At 44.3% G+C, this 20,712-nt stretch overlaps 2 protein-coding genes across 2 annotated transcripts in view; one reads left to right on the top strand and one right to left on the bottom strand.

The window, feature by feature from the left end:
* The window catches only part of NAV2 (neuron navigator 2), a 260,533-nt gene extending 240,696 nt beyond the window's left edge, over nucleotides 1-19,837 (bottom strand). The window contains exon 1 of the mRNA XM_065755404.1: nucleotides 19,673-19,837. Coding sequence (XP_065611476.1) covers nucleotides 19,673-19,747 — 75 coding nt within the window. The 5' untranslated portion in view covers nucleotides 19,748-19,837. The remainder of the gene's footprint in view (nucleotides 1-19,672) is intronic.
* Nucleotides 1-20,712, top strand: part of CSRP3 (cysteine and glycine rich protein 3) — a 362,567-nt gene that overhangs the window by 295,398 nt on the left and 46,457 nt on the right. The gene's annotated exons all lie outside the window — the stretch shown is intronic.

Below are 20,712 nucleotides of genomic sequence, written 5' to 3'. Positions count from 1 at the left end.
ACCACGTTTCTAAAACGGTTTCACAATTAGTTGTACTTTCTGCTCAGAGCTTTGGGCACTGAAGTCCTGACAGGCAGTGCTTGGCACCAGACACAGAGGTATTCACACCACGGAAACTCAGTTCAGCCTAACTGCAACCACAGGCTCTTATTATTACTCCATAGTGCTGCATCTGTACAACAACCGTTTCCCAACCCTCCAGATTCCTGCTCAAAGCTGCAGACAGTTTTATCTCCATTAGCAGCTACCCAGGCAGGCAAAACTGATAGGTTAATAACTTCTGCCGTAATGCAATCCTGTATTTATTCCTGTACCAGGCATTGCCTTTCAAATGAACTAAAGCATTTTCAACTTCAACCTAATGCTGAGAAATCAGTTTTTCAGAGCTAATTTATACCTTGAAAATAAGCATTCACTTTTTCAAGACAATGCCACGGGATGTTAAAGCTCTTTCCTTTACTGCTTGCAATACACTGAGAGGCACACGTTACATTTTTGGAGTAAAGTGACTCCCACAGAATGCTGCTGCACCAGCTGGGGCTTCTCCAAGCAGTTCTGTCATTATCTCTACACTAACCTTTGCTGAATTCTTATTGTCTGTAGGTTGCTTTGCACTGGTGCTGCTGCTGACAATGGAAAAGCAATTGAGGTTTCAGAATTGAAACAGAGAACCTAATTTAGCCCCGAAGACTTTTATTACTGGTTATGATGTGCAGAAATGAGAAAACACAGCTTGACTTTCAGAACATATTGCAGCTTTGCTCAACTGGCAGTGCCTGAAACCATTTTTTTTTTCTTCCCTCTAATTTGCAACCACAGATGTCCTCTTTAGCAGAATTCCAGCGGTACTATTGCTAAAATAAGTCCCGATTATTAGGAAATAATTCTGCCCAGCAATGAACTTTCTTCAAAAATTCTATAACCATCAGCTCCTGTCCAGTCTCTGCAGCCAACAGAGGCCTAGCACAGACCACACAGAACAGAGCACGATACATGCAGGTGGCTCCAGAGCTGCTCCAGCAGCAGGCGAGGAGCTCACACAGAAAGGCTTTCCAACAGGAGGAGGAGCGGGCTCCATTTCTGCTGGTGCTTTCCAACCGTGCCCAGCACAGGCTGCAGCTGCTGGTGGAGGAGGCTGGGCAGGACCGAGCTCCTCCGGGAGCCATCCTGCAGCCACCTCCCCCAGCTGCCTGCGGATGCTCGGGCAGCACTGCTGCCTTTGCGAGGCAGATCTTCATCTTGAAAGCCTCCCCTCACCCTTTGGATGCGACAGGCTTACAAGGAAAGGGTGCTGAAATGATCCTTCTTAGTATTCTGCGGAGTATTTTGTTACAGATCACGCCATCTGTCCGAGCTCGGGAATGCAAATGAATCCATCCATTTTTTAAAATATAAACTTCAATAAATAAATAAAACACGCATGCAATATTAAAAACCTTCCCATGACGACCTTGGGTTACTTGGGCTTATTATTTGAGATGTGCTCTTGAAAAAGCGGGAAGATCCTAAACACATGTTCCGATTTCAGAAAAGAGATTCCCATTATTTATAGCTTTATCTGTCTTTGTGTGAAGACAATACGCTGGGCTTTATCACCCCAATATTATCCGATACAATACCGAGTGTTCTGTTGATATTAATGTGCTTACAGCTTATTACACAGAGTTAATTAAAAGCTGAATAAGGCAAAATCTGCACATCCTGCACATCTAATTAGCCTGCAAAAGCAGCTTGCAATACAAATAGCTCTGTAAGAGCATTATGCTATCACAGTGCAGCACGCCATGCCGCTCTGGTTCCCTCTGCTTCCAGGAGGAAACAGGAGCCCTGAGCCTCTCACCCCTGGGGGAATGCTTCATCAAGGTGTTCAAGCTCCAGCTGGATTACATCTCAGCCCTCTCCTCCCTGAGCAGTACAGAACACGGTGCACAGGGCACGTGTGGGCCACCACAGCCAACCTCTAGGCCAGGCACGCGCAGCAAGACGCTGCTTCGTCTCATGGCCATGCAACTGCAGTCCTCACCATGCCCATTCTGGGGCTGCACAAGCCTGAGAAGCCTGGAAGGGCCATGCTGAACACGTTGCCCATGCACACGAGCACTGAGCTGGACTGTGATCTGGGGACAGCCTGACAGAGCTCGCTGCTCTAACGAAGCTGCGGTAATTCACACCAGCTGAGCATTTATCCCCCAGGAACCTAGACTGGCATAAGTTATGTCAGCTGCCTGCATCCTCTCAGCCGCTGCTGTGTCATCCAGCAGCAGCCCTAGCTCAGAGGGGAAAGTTGCTGGAAAAAAGAAGAGTAAACAGGCCAAAAGGAAAGGTCCAGTTTAACAGAGATAGTGCTCATTGATACTGCTATAACGCCTAGTACTTGCATCACAGCAAGATGCAGCATCCAAGACTGCTCCCTAAGGAAGCTGCTTCGGGGCTTTTAAACACCAGCCATCCCACAGACACAGTGGAGGACGTACTGGGACCCCTGCAGGCCCCAGTTTGAGGTAAGAAACCAAGTCCTCACGCTTACACAGAACACATACACAGCAATCAAGCATCAGCTTGCTCATCGCCTATTTGTTCTTGAGGCAATGAGATGCTACCACTCAGATTTTATACTCTGCATGGCATGAACAACTCCAGGAAGCTGGTGACTAGAAACGCCCTCTGCAGCCACATCTCTGTTCCTCACCAGAGAAGGATTCAAACAGAATGAAAGAGATGAATACTGCATGCTGCCAATGCCATTCTGCAAAATGCTAGTTGCCATTTGCTTAGCAGCCTCACTGCCCACTACTGCCTTTGGCAATTAAAGCTTTTGGGATCCTTCACACCAACAAAGCAGAGCTGGATTCCCAAACCTGATTTCCATGTGTGAAAGCAGTCAGAGCTTGCTCCTGGCAGCTTGGATCCTGCTGGCTCCCTGTCTCAGCTTGCTGCTATGAGCCTGTTGTTCCCCAGTGTGCCCAAGCTGAGGGTTTATGGCTAAAGAATGGAACGTTGCTACATGTGAGGTCACTGCCTTTTCCTCTCCAAGCACGTGGCAGTCACAAGGAGGTTCAGGCTGGGACTGACATTACCATGGCCAGCTCTCCATGCAATGAGGACAGTGTGGCAGTGTAAAGAGATGGGGGCACACAAACACGTGACACAGAACCAAAGACAAGCTGGATGCATTTTGTTGATAAAATAAACCAATAACAGAGCCGAAGGACAGCACGGAATCCCTGCACAAGTGTCCCTACCTAGATTTTCTATTAAAAAAAAACATTATGCTAAGAAAATGCTCCTTTTAAAGCTGATTAGATAGAAATGTTTTGAACTGGCAGGATACCAGAAGATTCCTGGAGTGCCTTAAATTGGTATTTGCTGAAATATTCATATCCAGCTGAGACGTTATGTTTCCTATTGGCCATTGTATGGAAAGTTAGCTCAATACATTATTAATTCTAGAGTCTTGAGCACACCTAGCTGAGGGAGGAGGATGACGAAGCCAAACATCATCTGGGTGGCAACAAAAGAAATTCCCAGCTTAAGGTGATGTGCTCAAGCCTCAATTCAGAGGTCTTCTGCTAGAGGTACAGCATTTTGGAACCAATTGCCAATTGCAATTAGCAAGTAGCAGTAACCAGGGCTTGAGAAGAAAAAGCTGGAGCTGCCTGAGTGGCACATGCATCACAGCAGCTCTCACCCACATCCATCCTTACCCATAAGTGTGATGCTCAGCCACAAGCTGTCTGTCACAGCAGGCACGAAGGACTTCTCCCACTGCAGATGTTTTCCATGGGGAGCTCTCAGAGGTCCCCATCTCCCACAGCTTCCAGCCCATCTCAACACCAAATAATAAACAGGTCTCAAAATTGCTAAAATGAGGGGAGGGGGAGAAGTCATGCTTTGCTCAAGGTACAGAAAAGGTTTATTTCACAGCCCCAAGATTTCACAGCAACTCTCAGCATAGATAAGAACGTCCAGGTAAAAAAAAAAAAAGTTATAAAAAAAAGAAATGAAAACCCAGAATTAAGGATTCTGCAGTTGTATCAACACTTCACGAAGACACTATTTTTCCCTCCCCTGTTTGCACTGTAACAGTTCTTAAGATTAACCTTTACGGTCAGACCGATGCCTGACATTTACACAGACGTGCTGTTGTTTATCTTGACGTTGAGTTCACGTGAGGTAAAACTGAAATTGTGAACACAATTCACACACACAGGTAGGGACAAAAGCAAAGCAGAACCTTATTGCTTATACCACGCTGCCCACAGTTCGCTTCATTTTCCACCACCGTATTCTGTTTACATCCTATGCCTCCTGTGCTATTCCCCATTTAGACAGTGTTTTAATTTAACTACCCTTTTTCCACGGGGATGTCGAGTTGAAATTCCACTCACAAGAGCTATTTCTCTAAATTACACTGATGTAGGGATGTAGCGACCTTATCAGGATGGCACTGGATACAAGATGGCTTTTTGGTTATTTCTCCTGTGACATGACTTACATCAAGGCTATTTACAAACACTGAAGGAGCCTGATGTAAATTCTCATCAGCCAGGCAGGCTGGCAGAAGGATTTGACAGCAGAGCAGAGACTCAAGCAACTGCATCTACATCAGAAAATGCACAAAAGAAAAGCAGTGTAAGTGAAATACACAGCACTAGCAAGAAAGCCTCAGATGGTTAAAAACAATACAGAACGAAGACAACACTGGATATGTAGTTATCCAGCTAAACCACCAAGTTTAACTGTTAAATATTTAGTGAGACACTGGACATAAGGCTTTTGCATGGACCCTCCTAAGAGACAACAGAGGATTTATTGCAGTAGACGAGGTAAGATTAAGGTGACACTAAGTGTTAGGTAAGGCAGAATAGGTAGGAAGGAAGAGACCTCAAAACTGGAAGGCAGAAGCGTTTCACTTTGCAACTTTGATGAAAAAGCTGCTCATAGCATGACTGCGTGCCAAAAAAAGGCTGCTTTCTCTGCAGTCAGAAAGAAGGGAATACACAAGGAAGCACTGCAGCTCCCAGCCCTGGACAGCACCCTGTCTAATAGGGCTCCCAGCAAGCTAATTACACAGTTTTGTGTAATTACTGCTGCATGGCCAAGGAACGATGGTTTCCAACATCAGTCTACCACTGAAAATCCCCCATCCTCTGTGGATGGATAGGACATCCTCTCAGCTTTCCTCCCCAGTCTTCCCTCATGCAATTGCCCAAGAGGGAAGTGAAGTAAAGCTGCAGATTTATTTTACTCACCCGAACCATTGCTTCTACCTTGAAAGCACTTGAGCATCAATGAACCAAAAATATCATAATCACTTTCATTTACTGTATGGAGGATGAAGACTGGGAAGCCAATAAGCTAGAACTGCCTGTGTGACTAAAATAGCTGTTAAAGTAATGCAGAAGGCTGACCAGATAGAAGCATCTTGCTCTCTCAATCAATAGCAATTTCCCCTCAAATGTTTATGCATGTAGAAAAGAAAGAACACAAACACCTTTATGATGTTCTGTCTCCAGAGGACAGTGAAGACTTGAGCAAGGTGCAGCCAGCCCCATTTACTGCACACGGGGTGCTGAAAGGTCGCTTTGAAGCATCTGTGCTCACTGACCCAAGAGCCCAGCCTGAAAGGCGACCAAGCCAAGACTCAAGCACACCCCTGACAAGGTCAACCTGTTTCCCCTGTTGTTCATCTCTCTGGCTCTGCCTTTCCAAATGACAACAAGCAAGCCTGAACACACACTAGTCCACAATCATTTCCCAAAAGGCTCCCTGCTGTAGTTCATTTTTGCCCATTCTTCTGTATTAACCCTCTACCAAGTTTTCTCCTCCTAAACATACCATGAATTTCAGAACACTCCCGCGTCAGGTATTTGTACAGGCTTAAAGACAAGCCACCGGCAATTTCTTTTAAAGCCACTGTTATGTTTCTTACAAGTGCTCCAGCTGCAGGCCCAGCTGCTGTAGAAATGCAATGCAGATTTCCCAGTTGGCTACAGCAAGGACCAGCCCAGCTCATCTGAGGCAAAAAACAACACCAGCTCAGCACAGAAAGGAGACAAACCCACCTAACCCAAGAACCCAGCACTTCCCTTCCCCAAAAGGCACAGCAGAGAAGTTTAAAGCAAAGAGGTTATTGACTTTTTTTATTGTGCCTAGAAACTGAATACCAGCTTAAGATGCAGTCAAGAATAGCATTTTATAAATGCATTACTCTTCAGGGTAAAGCCAAGAGAAGCAAAAAAAAGCTGTTCCTTCAAAAATGTAATGCTTTTCATGCTGTCCTGCAGTGCTGATGTCAATATTTGGTGCCAGAACAGAAGCCACGTACTTCAAATCAAGGTACTGATACTCCTGGACATGAGCCCTCCCTTGCCTGCCCGGGCTGCCTTTGCTCATCTGCAGCCAGAAGGGAACGTGTCCCAGGGCTACTCATACACAGCACTTCCCTGAAGGGCAGGAAGTTACAACGCTAAAACGAGAAGAGTCCTAACCAAAATGGGAGGAAAAGGAAGAAAACAGGGACTACAAAGTTTCTGCTGTGCTGCTTCAGAAAGGCACCCCATCATCCTGCAGTCCCACTGATGTGTCTCACAGTAACTCCTGTGAGAGCCTAAATAGCATTTATTCGCATCGATATATAAAACTAACGTGTTGTACTTGTTGTAAGTATCCTAGCATCATTTAATAGAAGCACTCCACAAACTTAGCACTTTGCAATGTGTTAACAAGATGAGCAGATTCTTAAAAGACAAACAAACTATGAATATTTTATGGGCTAAGACCCTCAGAAGTCTTTGGGACTATCGATTACTTAAACCCATTAAGCGCTATTTTGATCTTAAATAGCTAGAGATGTTTGTTGATAGATTTCAAGCCAAGTGGCAATAGTTATTTTGAGAGAGAGCAATCCTCAGCAATTATCATTACTGGTAACAAAGTTTGCATTTTCGACACAACTGTTCTGTGATCAGGAGCTACTAGGAGTTCTGTCCAAAATGTGTACTCTTCCTTTGGTCCTGATTTAGGGGCGTCTGAGCACCCAGTTCTTAGCTGGAACGTGGAGCAGAAGACAAGCATAAAGCCTCCACGATGAGCTTTACAGAGGGAGGAGGAAGTCACCAGGCAGCACCATCTGGAAGATTAAACTGACCCACCAAGGCCCACCAGCAGCATATTCATCAACAGCCATACCTCCATCCCCACCGTACCCCAGGTACGGCTGTCCTTCCCCAAACCACCCAATGCACCCAGCTGGACACCACAGCACTGGGCACAGTCAGACACCAGCACTAACAACTCACAAAGCTCTCGAGGGCGCATCCCTCGAGCACCATGTCTCAGCAGCAGTTTCCCACAGGGAGAGGCATTTAGAACAGTGCAGCAGCACCGTGCGCTCCTGATCTTATTAACCTGGTCCCTTGTTTCTGCTTTCCTTCTACCTTCATCTTTGGCTCTTTATACCCTTATTATTTACAGTCCTTGCTTGACTACTACTGTGCGTAGTTAAGGTTTTCAGTCACAAGCTGTTGCTAACGCTCAGCTTTATCTGCTGCTTTCATCTTCCATTCTGGATTTCAGATGCAACTCACTAAATGAGAATAGCTGCACTCAGTGATAATGCACTGTTTGTGTTTACACAAAGGATTATTCATTTCTCATTTGGGATCTGTCCTGTAGATAAAGCTTTACTGAGAAGGCTCGCAAAATAACATACCCCAGGCTGCCAAGCCAATTATATTCCTTTGCTCACTCTTTTTTCCACTAGCAAAGCCTTTTTAACTCCTGTGAGAAGAAATAATGATTTTAGCTCAGCAGTCGGAGCGACTGCATGGCAAAGTTTCAGAGCAGCTGCAGAGGTGTCCTGAATTTATGCATTTGATTTTCAAGTCCGCAGTTCCACCAAACGGAAACGCACTTCATCATAAATAAGCATAAGGACAGAAGGAAGTAGGGCACTTACCCTGCTTAAAGTCACTGCCATGCAAAGCTGAGTGCTGAAAGTGCTCCGATTCACAATTCAGCCATTATTAGAGAGAAAGGAAAAATGCACAAATGCACCCATGCAGTTCTGACAGTCTCAAAGGATAGTCACGTTCACTACATGCTTGGCATGACATTAATGCAGACAAAAAGAAGTGTGATGATAAATAACGACTGGATTGGACCAACTGCTCCTCAGCTCCTCCAAGATAACAGCTCAGACATGGCACGTCCACTGACACTGCTTCTGAAACAGAGCTGTCCTCTCCAGACAGCTGCGAGGAGCCAGCAGGATGCACCAGTGCCAACCCACATCTCTGCACAGCACACAAGCTCTGGGTATGACTGCTTGCCCTCGCCTCCACAGTAAGAATGAGATGTACATCCAGTACAGGGAACAAGCAGCACACAGCTAACACTGTGGTATGAGTGCTGCAACCAAGGACAGCAACAGACAGCAACTGCTAGGAAATAAGAAGTTAGCATACCAATAGCCCAAGCATTCCCACAGTTCTCCAGTGAGGAAACAGGCAGGGAGTTTTATTTATTTATTAAATGTAAAGCTCTTTCAGTGGGGAGAACAGCTGGTCAGAGTAATCATTTGGCAAGGCCTGCCAAGGTCTGAAAATGTATTCGTTATGGCAGATTACATACTTTAAACCAAAATGATAGGCTTAAGCATACAAATATTTATGAAAGACTGGGGTGTTTTATACATACACATTGCACAATTTGGAAGTACATGTGTATGTACACATCCCAGTTCAGCGTGCTGTAAACATATCCCTTTCATTTTCTGCTTCACTGTTTAATTCTTTTCCCCGACCCACCCTCATGGATCATGCACGCTTCCATCAATACACACAGATATAGATGTGTTTCAAGATGCATACAGACTGCCCGCCACATCTGCAGGTCATGGCATTCACTGCACAGCTACCCTGACACTCCGTGCCCAATTTGGAGGGGGATGATAACTACCATGCCTTAGATTTGAACTGAAAGCACTAAGGACACACAACACGTTTCTGGGAAGGAGCCACAGGAGTTGCTTATTGTTTCCCTGTGTCAATAAACTATATGTTGCCACCTAGAAGATCTCAGTAAGGAAAATATTGATGTTCAACATCCGTATGGGTGAGCCCTCATACAGATATCTCACACTGCCTGTTTAGGTGCTTGTGAAGATACACACAGCCTTTCGGGTCTCTTATTGCTCAAAACACTTTATAAAGCCGTGTAAATAAAGTGAAAACACCATATGTTTTTCTTCTAGAAAGACACAATTTTTATTCCAGGAGGGAAATCAATTTATGTATAATGGTGCTCTGTTGCAACATGCTGCTGTGTAATAAGAGGGAAAAGATGACACAAAAGTTTTAGCAGAAGTCATTAATGGCTTCAGAAGATACAGTTTAAGCCACACAAGGAAGGAGCTAAGTTCAATCCAGCCCAAAAGAAACGTCCTGTTTGGAATGCTGCAGAATTCGGTACAATTAAAGCCACCAGAGCACTGCACAGCGACGCTTTGACCCAAGCTGCTCCCTACTGTGCATTAAGAGCCTATGGGACGCAGAACAAATGTTGAAGTCAAGGCTTTACACTGAGCTGTATGCTAATACTACTTCACATTGACCAACCTTGCCATGGAAGAGCTGGAACCTGAAAATCTGGACCACATCCCTGCTGATTCTCTCCCTAGATTCACCACATGAATAATGAGAACAAAACCCAGGAAGTTTCAGTAACGATCATAGGATAGAAAGACTTCCAGCATTCATACTCCAACTCTTGGAAAACACAGGAACTTACAGAACACAAGTCTTCAAAAACATTTGCTCAGAACTGTTTGTTATCATCATCTGACAACCTAGCAGGGCGATCTAATGAAACCAAAACACAATCTGAAGGTTAGAATTTCTAAGCTCATCTTAAAACATCCTAGTTCTGCACCAAGCAGCCCAACAGATGGCCCAGAAACTACTTCTTGTGGCTGCCCAGCCTTTAGGCAATTCCAGACCTCATCACTCAACAACAGAGGAGAGGGGAGTACAAGTTAAAGCAGCAAAGCACGGCCCCAGGCATCTGGTGGGGAACATGATGACAGTGCATGATCAAAGGTGGCATTCATTAAAAGATTTGGGGTTTTGTCTCCATTTCAAGATGCATATTCAAGGACAGGTCATACAGGTTGTTCTGGCCTAAGACAGGTATTTCAGCTACCTACCATACAGGTAAGGCAAGTCAAAAACCATCCAAAATAAGATTTATTCTTCCCCAGCTCCTGCCCATCACACCCTTACCAGTGTACATTTCAGCAATAACAACAATGCACACATGCTTCCCTACAAGTGAAGTGACACTGAAGGGTCAGACTGACAAGCGATCACGCTCATCTCCCAGCAGCAGCACTCCAACCTCAACAATGCACTGAGGAGCCAAATATATTTTTACTATTTTCTAACTGTTAGAATCAATATCACAATTTAGAGCAATGCAACCACGGAGCAATCTGCTTACGTGGTAGGATTGGCCAGCTCTTGTTTCCAGATCATTTACAGATCTGTTCCTGTGCAAAACAGTGTCCACCCTTAAGCAAAGGGATGGGAATCAGAACGTTCCTGATAGAGAAATGTTGTAGGGTTTGGGGCCTGAGAACCATAGGATTTTTCTTCATTCTGTGCCTCAGTCCTCACCTCTAAGCTCTTAACAAATGTACTCCTGAAAGTATACCCTCGGAAGCACAGGCCTGGAAAAGCCTGGTGTTCTCTGGAGAGTCTTCTTCCTCTTTGCAGAGAAGCAAATATTCAGCAAGCACGTGGCCACAGCACTGCATACTGCTCCCCTCAGCATTACCCCTGCATGCCGTAGGCTCTTCGTGCAGTCTGGAGTTGCAAGGGTACTTCAAGTACAAGTCCAGAAGGAAGGAACGTGATGAAGCTCTTATGCAAGGCCTAAAATGAGAAAATTTGTTTTTCTTTAGCATGTATTAACTTAATCACCAGAGCTTAAACCGACAGCAACTCAATGGGTCGCATATGAAAATCCAGGGCAGAGAAGGCAAAGCCTGACTCTCACACAGGAGCTCCAGGTGCTCAGAGAAAAAACACTGCTCTTAATGTGAGTACTGGCAACCCCCAGTGATACACAAGAATACAAGCTAGGCTGTGCAAAGCCTTCAAACTCCTTCCTTCTACAGAAAGCCCACTACTAGAGCAATTCATCATCTTTTTCCTCTCTTTTTCACCAGTTGCTGGGCTTCATTTCTCAGCCTTAGATACACTGTTGATGCCACACAGTACGAACACAGCTCACTTACCTCACCCAGATAACTGGAAACAGCATACCCAGAAACTGCTGCTCTGGGCCAAGTTTCTTGCTTTTCATTTGCAATGGAAAAGGAAGGATCAGAGACAATTACAATCACAAAAAACAATAGCGTATCTTTAGGGACAGGAAGACAGTGGCAAAAATCATCATCTTGTGTTTACGGCACAAGCGTGCTGCGTGCCCTTCCAGAGAGAGATGAGTCCTCATCTCACAGGTCACATACTCCATTTAGACAAACTGGAGGATGAAGGCTGTGGAATAAAGCAGAATGCAAAGATGCAAGCTGTTCAGCACCTGAAGTTTTCCCTTCTCCTTGCATCACCATACTTGAAATACAGCTCACAACCAAACGCTCAATGTGACCGTAAATAATTTCATCATTTTTAATGAAGCCCCTATATCACTCCTCTGCACAATGCACTTTCCTTTCTTTCTCCAGCTTTGTTGGAGCACATATCCAGCACACAGTCAGAACAATCTTTTAGAAGACGTCAGCTTAGCATGGTTTTTGAAGTAGGCTCAAAACACGAGAGAGGAATGTGCAGAAGAAAGTCACGGCTGTCTTTTCGCAGCCACAATCCTGTTTCACGGCCCTCACATCCCTCCCATCTTTATCCCACATTCATCAATTCTACCTAAAAGTTTCTGCATTTTCTCTGTTGGTCTCTGCTCTAATCCAGAGGTTTTCTGTAGGAAAGTGAACACGTGCCCCATCCCACCTAACCAGGACGGCACTGTGCTCCTGATTGCCCCAACAGTACACCAGCAGTTATGTACAGGACATACAGCACACACACATATATACCCCCTACCATTTAAGCTCGCATATCTGAAATAGCAGATGATGCCCACTCCAGCAGCTTTTCTGGCCTCAGATCCCTATCAATTGCAATGCAAATTCCCCACGGAGCACTAAAAGCAACAAGGCCCTGCAAACATTTATGGCATAATTCAACATGGTTAATGAAGTCGCCGTGACAAAAAGCAGAGAGAATACCCATTAAACGTGACAGGCGTTAGCCACGTGAATAGAAATGAATACCTACACAGATATTATCTAACCCATGAAAGTACAGCTTCTGTATTAACCAAAAGTGCAAATGTCAAAGCACAAAAAAATCCCTCGGAATCCAGCAGGTAAAGAAGTTTAAGAGACAATTATGCACACTGCAGAAAAGCTGTTTGCTTCATTTCGAGAAAAATCAAGTGTGGAAATTCATCATCGATGAGCTAGCAGCTCACACCTCAGTTCCTCTGCATCCTAGATACTGCTTATCTCACGGAGATACCCCGAGGTACAAACTGCTTCAGCACCTTCAGAAAGGAAAAAAAAATTAGGCTTCAGGTTACGTGCCATCAGTAAAAGAAATCCTACAGCAACTGAATGAAATGTAATTACATGAAAGGTACCCAACTACCAGAATGCTATGCATCTCAGCTTCCAATCGCCAGTTTTACATTTCCCACACAATGCCTAAATGATAAGCATCTAGTGTCGTGTGCTTATCAGCGCACGCTGGCAATTTCATGCAGTTTTGCCTACAAAAATAAGATTTCTGAACTGCAGCCGCCTTACTTTTTCCTTTTTCTTTTTAAAGTACTTGCTATCTATCATTAAAAAGGCCATACAAGGCATCTCTGATTCTAAAGTTCTTTCTAGTGGTAATTTCTTTTTCCCAGTATGCTTTTTTGTTCATACGATGGTGTTTCAGCCACTCTAACAGGAAGCTGCTATCAGTGAAATTAACAGCTTAACATTCTGCTCCCACAACTCTCTAAAATCCCACAGCATACTACCACTCATTACTCTTTCCCAAAAGCAACACCCCAACCACAGCGTGTGAAACAAAACGCGTTGGTTCCCCAGTTAGATATTCTTTTCCTAATAATGAAAAATTGGTGTTTGATGCAATGAAAGCATGCACAACACACTGACGATCACAGCCAACAGTGCCAAAGGTTGCAAAGATGACTGCTCATCCCTGTGAAATCTGGGAAGGTAGCCAAGAGGAAAAAAACCCCAACCACATGGGTATTAACTTATTGCCAATAGTTACGAACATTTGTTGGCTTCCAGAGGTCAACACAAGGCAGCGTGTCAGGTGCTAGAGTCTGCCTCATGAAAGCCTTGAATCCAAGAGGGTCTGTAGCTGTAGTAAGTGCTAGTTAACATGACATGCACTGCAGCACAATACGGCCGACTACGACAGTAGACCCATAAGAGTCAAGATCCTGGAGTCTACAGTTTCATTTTGATTCACCTGGTGAAGAACACAGAAACATTTTCCCACGTTTGAGAAGCCCAGTAGGCAAAAGTCTTTTACATCACATCATGAACTTTCCCACAGAAAGATGCAGTGGGCCAGGAATGCCAGGAGAATCATGCACATCTGTAGTTGATAGCTTTTTTCCATCAACAGTGCTGCCTCCCCAGTCACAGGATCAACAGTAATGATACCATCAAAACCGTCAGGGACGTTCAGCCTCATCTGGATTCCATCATAACAGCCTCACTTAAGATTCAGCTACCGTACACGGATGATATCCAACCCTGTACCTCCAAAATGTAGTGTTCTGTCCTCTTCCCAAAGCAATCACCTGCCTACACAGTGCTCGCATGCTTCCATCCAGCTCAGCATCTCAACATGCTGCACCACACTCGAAGCACACACCCAGTGTGCACAAGGTGAAAAACATCCCCTGTACCCAACTTTCATCCTCTGCCAGCTGATTATTATGTTTATGATTTGACTTTAAAGAGATGCATCCACGTATTTATTTTCCCACCTGATAAATATTTATGAAGATTTTGTTCCAGTCCTAACACATAAGCAGTATAACTTATCTTCCTTTTATTTAGTCAAGGAGAAGAGCTTAAAGGAGAGCAATTTAAAGGCAAGCTACTCCACTTGCTGAGCCTCAGCTCCCAAAGTCAGCACATTCAATGAAACCAGGTAGGTTTGAAAGGCAAACTGCAAGGGGAAAAAGAAAAAAGATTTTAATCATGGAAGCTAGAAAGTCCAGTACTCAAGCTCCTAGGTTATGGCACAAACAGCTTTACAGCACTGAGACAGCACACGAGATTACATGAGTTTCACAGCAACACAGAGGAGTAGGTACCTAAAGCCATCAATAATTAAACACAATTTCAAGCAAGATCCCTCCCGGTGCTTGGTGACGCTTTTCTGCATTTAATGGCACACAAGCTGTCAGTCTGATTAACATTAAAGCATGGTTTGGTGCAACTAGCAGATAACCGATGCCACTGCCACTCAGTTTAGTATTTTATATCGATTTTGATCAAGTCTTCAGCTCTGGCTGATGCAGAAAGAGCACAGGGCTTCCAAAAACTCAACTACCACTGTATGCAGCCTCTTATGTTGAGGACTAATGAACAAAATGAAAGAGAAGCCCAGTCCCTTTCTCCCAGCAAGTTTAACTACAACCCAGTGTTTTTTACAGCAGTAAATCTAAGACATTCAAAAACATTCAATTCCTCGCTTGACACAATACAGAGAAATCAACGAAGACAAGAGAAGGCATTTGAGTTGAGGAAATTTGGAGAAATACATCCAAATAACACAGGCAATTCCATCTGCCTCGTTACATTTTTGGAGTACTCCTATCAGATGCACATTGTTTATTCAAAACAAATCCTCCAAGTCACTGAAGATCTGATAGTCACTGCTGTCATCACAGCAAAGAACTGAAAGACTTTGGAAAATAAACAAACATGGTGCAAGCTAACTGCTTGCAGCACGTAGGTTTCTAGCTTGACACCTTTTTCAGAGGTTTTTCCATAACAAGCTTACCTCTTCTGTACTGATATCTCAACTTATTCTATTATCCAGCCTTGGAAGCTATTCCCCAGCCCCTCAACTCCCTTGAGTACATCTTCTTTTTAGTGCACAACGCTGAAAAAATAGCTACACAAGTCTGAGTACATATTTATTACCATCAACGTGCCATAGCCTCAAGAGACATCCAAGCATCACATCCAGTTAGCACGAAGAGGAATCACAGTCTTCAGTACTGCGCTATTTTTGCCTAATGCTGCAAGGACAGGCTCACGTGCAAGTCACTTTGTTCCTTTCTAACAGATGAATGAGTTTTCTGTTCGGGAGGGAATAAAGCCCATCCTCTCACCAAATATTACTGCCATGGGACTGACACAGGAGCCTGGAAAACTCTGGCTCCCAAAGCCAGGCCTGGCTCCCATCAGAAGCTGCAGCATGCTCTCAAGAACAGAAGGAAGGTCTAGTTAGGCACGTGCACCAGCTCAACCTCTCCTGTAGCACTATACTTATGCCATTACCACCTGCCATTGTGCCTTGTCCTCCTCTGGGCTACTCTTCATTGCCAGGAAAAGAGGAATCAAGAGTGAACCATTCATGGGGAAAAGCACAGAAGGAAAAGAGAATATAAAAAGAGAGGGACTCATAGATGCACTATTCCTTCCAGATACTGCTTTGCAATCTGATTTCAGATTGCAAGAATATGTTAAGATAGCTCAGTCTACTAATTTCCCACCCGTTACACTGAGTTAGGTAACCTCAAGCAAGCTGAGACAGAAGTATTATCAGCTTTCATCCGTAATGCAGCTGTCTCACTCCTCGTTGCATTGTGCTCTAGATATTCCCGTTAGCAATCCCTTGAAAAAATAATCCATGAACTTCAATTCATTCACAGACTGCAATGCACCAGAAAAACAGACAAGGAAACAGAAAGCCCCAACACTTGGTGCCTGGAAATAAATACTGATGAATACATGTCTGTCTTTCTCCAATGCCTCCCCTTCTGCAAGGCCCCCGAACTAAGCTTAGCCTTGCAATAAGGCATTAAATGAGTCAATAAGTCAGTTTTATCAGAGATTATTTCCTTTGCGCTCCTTCTCCCTTTCCTCCATTCCCTCTGCTGTTCTTACAGCTTCCTTCAGCAGGAATAGCAAAATAGATAGCAGACCTCGGGGATATCAACCTTGCTTCCAGGCACAGACATCACAACAAGCAATATCTGACTGCCCAACATGAGCTTTCCAGCTATTTAGGGTTTGAAGAATATTGTGGCCCACATTCTATTCCATATGACAATTACTTCAAGGCCGGGGGCTATCCATTTGCATAATAATGAACTATTCTTCTAAAGGATTGTGCAGGAACCTACAAACTAACGAGTTCTAGTGTATGTTATCTGAAAGTCATGCCTGCTCGATAAAAATACTTTAATTAAAAGCAACCTCTAAGGTTTACCCAGTTGTATCTTTTAAATACCGGGCAACGACAGGCACCTGTTTTGTGCAATGGACAAACACACACAGCTCGCTGTCGCAGCACTGAGTCACGCAAAGAAATTCGGTCATTCACGATGGACTGCTCACACATAGATGGGCTCCAGGAGTCAGTCCTGCTCAGCACCTCAGGCAGAACGAACCAGGAGTCACCACAAAGGATCCCAAAGCCAGAGCCCCAAAGCTTCCCTCTGGGTGGGCAAAAGAAGAGGGGTCTCAGTGAGTACAGGCTTCTGTTAGTTACTGCAATCCCAACCAACAAAAAACCAAGTCTTTCAATGAACCAAGTGACTTAAAGAATTTAATCTAGCATTCTTAGGCAAAAAGAGGATGGAAGCATGCCAGTGCACCTAGCCCAAATCACTCCGGCACAGAGGGATTCCTTGAAGCTAGATTTACTCTGATGTACATGTCATTCAACACAACTTGACAGATATGAGAGAGCCACTGCACATCAGGCGAAGTCATTGTTTGAACTTAGCTTTCCACTTGAACGTTTCCCTTTCCCACGATATCACACCATTACCATCAACCAGAATATATTGGGATGGACTCCTCGGGTGGTAACTGGAAAGAGACAACTGAAAAAGCATAATAATAATAACCCAGCACATCTCCCTGGTTTTGGAGACACGTGTATGCATCCTTAGAGCAAGTTAGGTATGGGATTTGCATACTTCCATACAAAAAAACCCAGAAGTAAAAAATCAACAATTTGCACAAGCATCAGTTAGAAATCCAAAAGCCACACCTGAGCTTCCCCTGTTTACAGTAGGGTCGACTTGGGGCAAATTTTGTACTGCTTTATTACAAGTGGAATGCAATACAGCTTTGTAATTCTTCCTAGAGCCAGAAAAGTTGTGCTGCTAGATGCCACAGTACCCTGAACATCAATGTTAGAGCCCTACTAAAGTGTGCACGGAAAGGACCTGCTTCTCCTGACCTCAGCAACATCTGACAGCTCAACTTCCAGTCCTCCAAAGTCAGACAAAGCACAGGTAGCAAAGCATCATACCACTATGCAGTAAACACCAACAATAAATCTTATCTTTCTTGGATCAGTAGAATACAATGGAAATATTTAGGAATACGCTCACAAGAAGAAAAAGCAGAATTAAGCAAGCACTTCATTCCTTTACCACAAACGCAAACCCAGCTCTGTGTTACTTCACTTTGACAAGGTCCATCACTGGTTGGTATATATACACACACAGATTTCTTGTCACTTCAAAAAATACTACTAAGAGAGGTTGACTTAATACCCATAAAATACATCACCATGAAAACAGCATTTGTCTGATCTAAAATGAGCTTGGTCTCATTTCCTTCCAGCACAGGTCTCATTTTTCAGCACCAGAGGTGCCCACCAGTGATTAACTCTAATGGCCCTGCTTCACACACAAGCTTTCTCCAATCATAAATGAAAGAAAATGAAGCAGTTTATATTACTCCTCAACACCACAGTAACAGCCAAGTTGCACCAACATTTTTATCCCAAACTAATTTTCCCAGTAAACCCAAGTCGAAGGTAAGCTTTCCTCAGCAACCTCTCCCTGAAAAATTCAATAGGAAATGAAACGTAATACTCTATTATGACTTGTTTTGCAAACAGAAGTGAGAGAGCGATCACCCAAGCATGAAGAGTCATTAAAATGGATCTTACATATATCATTATAAATTTAATAATCTCCATGATGGCTAGAGTTCGAGTTAAAATGAATGTCAGCAAAGCATGACCAATTGATGTTATCCCAGCTGCCACCGAGCCTCACTTGGGGTTACATTATACTTTCAGAGGCCCCATACTACATGTGCACCAAACACCCAGAGCCAGGAGCAGATGGGAGATGTAGGCTTCTATCCCTATCAGAGAGGAGAGGCAGACATAATTGCGTATTAATCTCGATGCATCAGGACAATTATTGTATACTTTGGCGTCTCAGGTCCCAAATGTTTTTCCCGCTGCGCACAATATACAGTACACTGCTGTATGTTTAAGGAGGGAGAGGAAAAATAGGAGAAATTGATAGAAGGATTTTATTTCAGCTCTTATTGATTTACTCTGGCCCCAAAATGCTACCCGAAAAAGCAGAAGGAAGACCTCGTCAGCTTGTCAGCTAATAGAACAGAAATGCATTACGGGCTTTGAGTTGGTTGTGCTCCTTAAATGCCATTTATCTGAGAAACAGCTGCATTCTATCTCATATCTGCAAGTTCTCCGAGCTGCTTTGATTTCTAACAGAGCGACAGAAAAAAAAAATCACTTTCATCCTGCAGTAACTTGAAGAAGTTGCGACGCACAGCTCCCCTCACCAATATTCGGCAGCAGCTTCAAACAGCTGATGGTCAGCCCTGCTTCCAACTCACCTCACAGCAAACAAAAAGCACGCAAAACCCACGCAACAAGGAAGTGTTCTTCACACAAAGCCGAATACAGGGGGGCTTTGTTTTTAAACCAACCATCAAACAACGCTCGTGGAGAACACCACAAATTATAGAAGCAATTCAAGTGCTATTGTTTGCTTCACTCAAGAAAACAACTTGGAAGTCTCAGCTCTTTCCGAGATGGCAACATCATTTAGGGCAACATAATACACATAGCCAATCAATTATTACTAGACAATACAATACCACCTCGATGCACAAGGCTCCCACACAGCCCTTGCACAAAAAGGAATCTGTCAGCTGACACTATGTATGTTCCACTGTGCTTTTTGTGCTGTTTCAAGTCAGAGTCACGTCTGGAAACTATATGAAAACGATAACATTATCATCAGGACAATCAGGACACTGACAAGCAAGCCACATTTTCAGTGAATTTACCAGCGTGATCCCAAGCAAGCAATTTTTTAGCCTCTCTAGTGATATCAATAAGAGAGAAAGCCACGACAAATCAGTGAGCTAACCAGACTTTGTAATAGCCACTAGCAGAAAGGCAACAACTTTGTGAAAGCATATAACAAGGGCACGAGATCCACCGGCTGAGCATAGTAAGCAGCAAAGGTAATTGGCAAAAGAGTTAGGAGAAGCTCGCGTCTCAACCGGCAATTTAAGCAGAAGCCTTTTGTCACTCACCCTTTTTTGATCTTCCAGTCCATGCGTCACGGGCTTTCTCTTCTGATGCTGGCTGGATTCAGAGCCAGGTTCCATTTCCCAGCCACAAGCACTCCTCTGGCCTCTTTCAGCTGTCTCTAAAAATCCATAGTACCAGCAACAACAAAAACCTCAAAGTCGTTTAAAAACAACAACCAGCGAGACAACTCCTTCAGACCTCAGCCATGTTTCTTATCATCGTTTGAAGTTCCAGCTTGCCCCATCTCTCATTATCCCAACGGGCAGCCAGTCCTTAAGCCTCTGTGCTCTATTTGAGCTCAGATGCAGAATCCCGCTGCTGTGCCTTGCGGAGGGATGACAGAGCTGAATCCAAACCCAGTGCTCCGTGCCACATTATTGCTCCATCAGCAGCCGTTTCAGTGCATTCCTGGCAAGGATAATTTATATGTCAATAAAGGTGTAAATGTGCATTTAATCCACTGGGTTGATATTATCAGCATCCCTCTCTTGGGCCACCTTCCTCCCATAAATCAATGTAAACACTTCACAGCAATAATTGCCTTTTGCACATCTAGCAGGTGTTAATTAAGTAAAATCGTCCAGGCACGCTTGTCATCATCTTTATCTGTGTATTCAAACAAACACCTGAAAGAGGAAAAAAAGCATATTTTAGCATCTTGAAAGAACATGTAGCTACTGTTACTCTTCACCCACCACCAGGGCTCCGAACTGATACAATTGTGCATCTTGTACACGTTAAGCTTCCCACCCAAACCTCTTCAGCCGCTTTAATTCCCGTTCAGTGCCTTACCTTGCCTTCCGGGCTTCTTTTACAAAGCCACCTGAGGCAGACCAAGCGGCACATCACCGCCGAGGCCGCGCAGCCTGATGCCTGGAGGCCTCGCAGACACTGAGGTCTGAACAGAGCACTGAGACCACCTAACCCAACTGTCAGCCCATTCCCACCACACCACGTGCCTGAGTGCCACACGCCCGCGTTTCCTGACCGAAGCTCAGCCCTCCAGGATCGCGGCTCTGCACCAACAGCCAAACTGGGCTCT

The sequence above is a fragment of the Cyrtonyx montezumae genome, unplaced genomic scaffold (genome assembly GCF_038088225.1).
Source record: "Cyrtonyx montezumae isolate F1298 unplaced genomic scaffold, pur_monq_1.0 scaffold_10, whole genome shotgun sequence".
Taxonomy (NCBI): Eukaryota; Metazoa; Chordata; class Aves; order Galliformes; family Odontophoridae; genus Cyrtonyx; species Cyrtonyx montezumae.
This window is presented reverse-complemented; position numbering and strand designations above follow the sequence as displayed.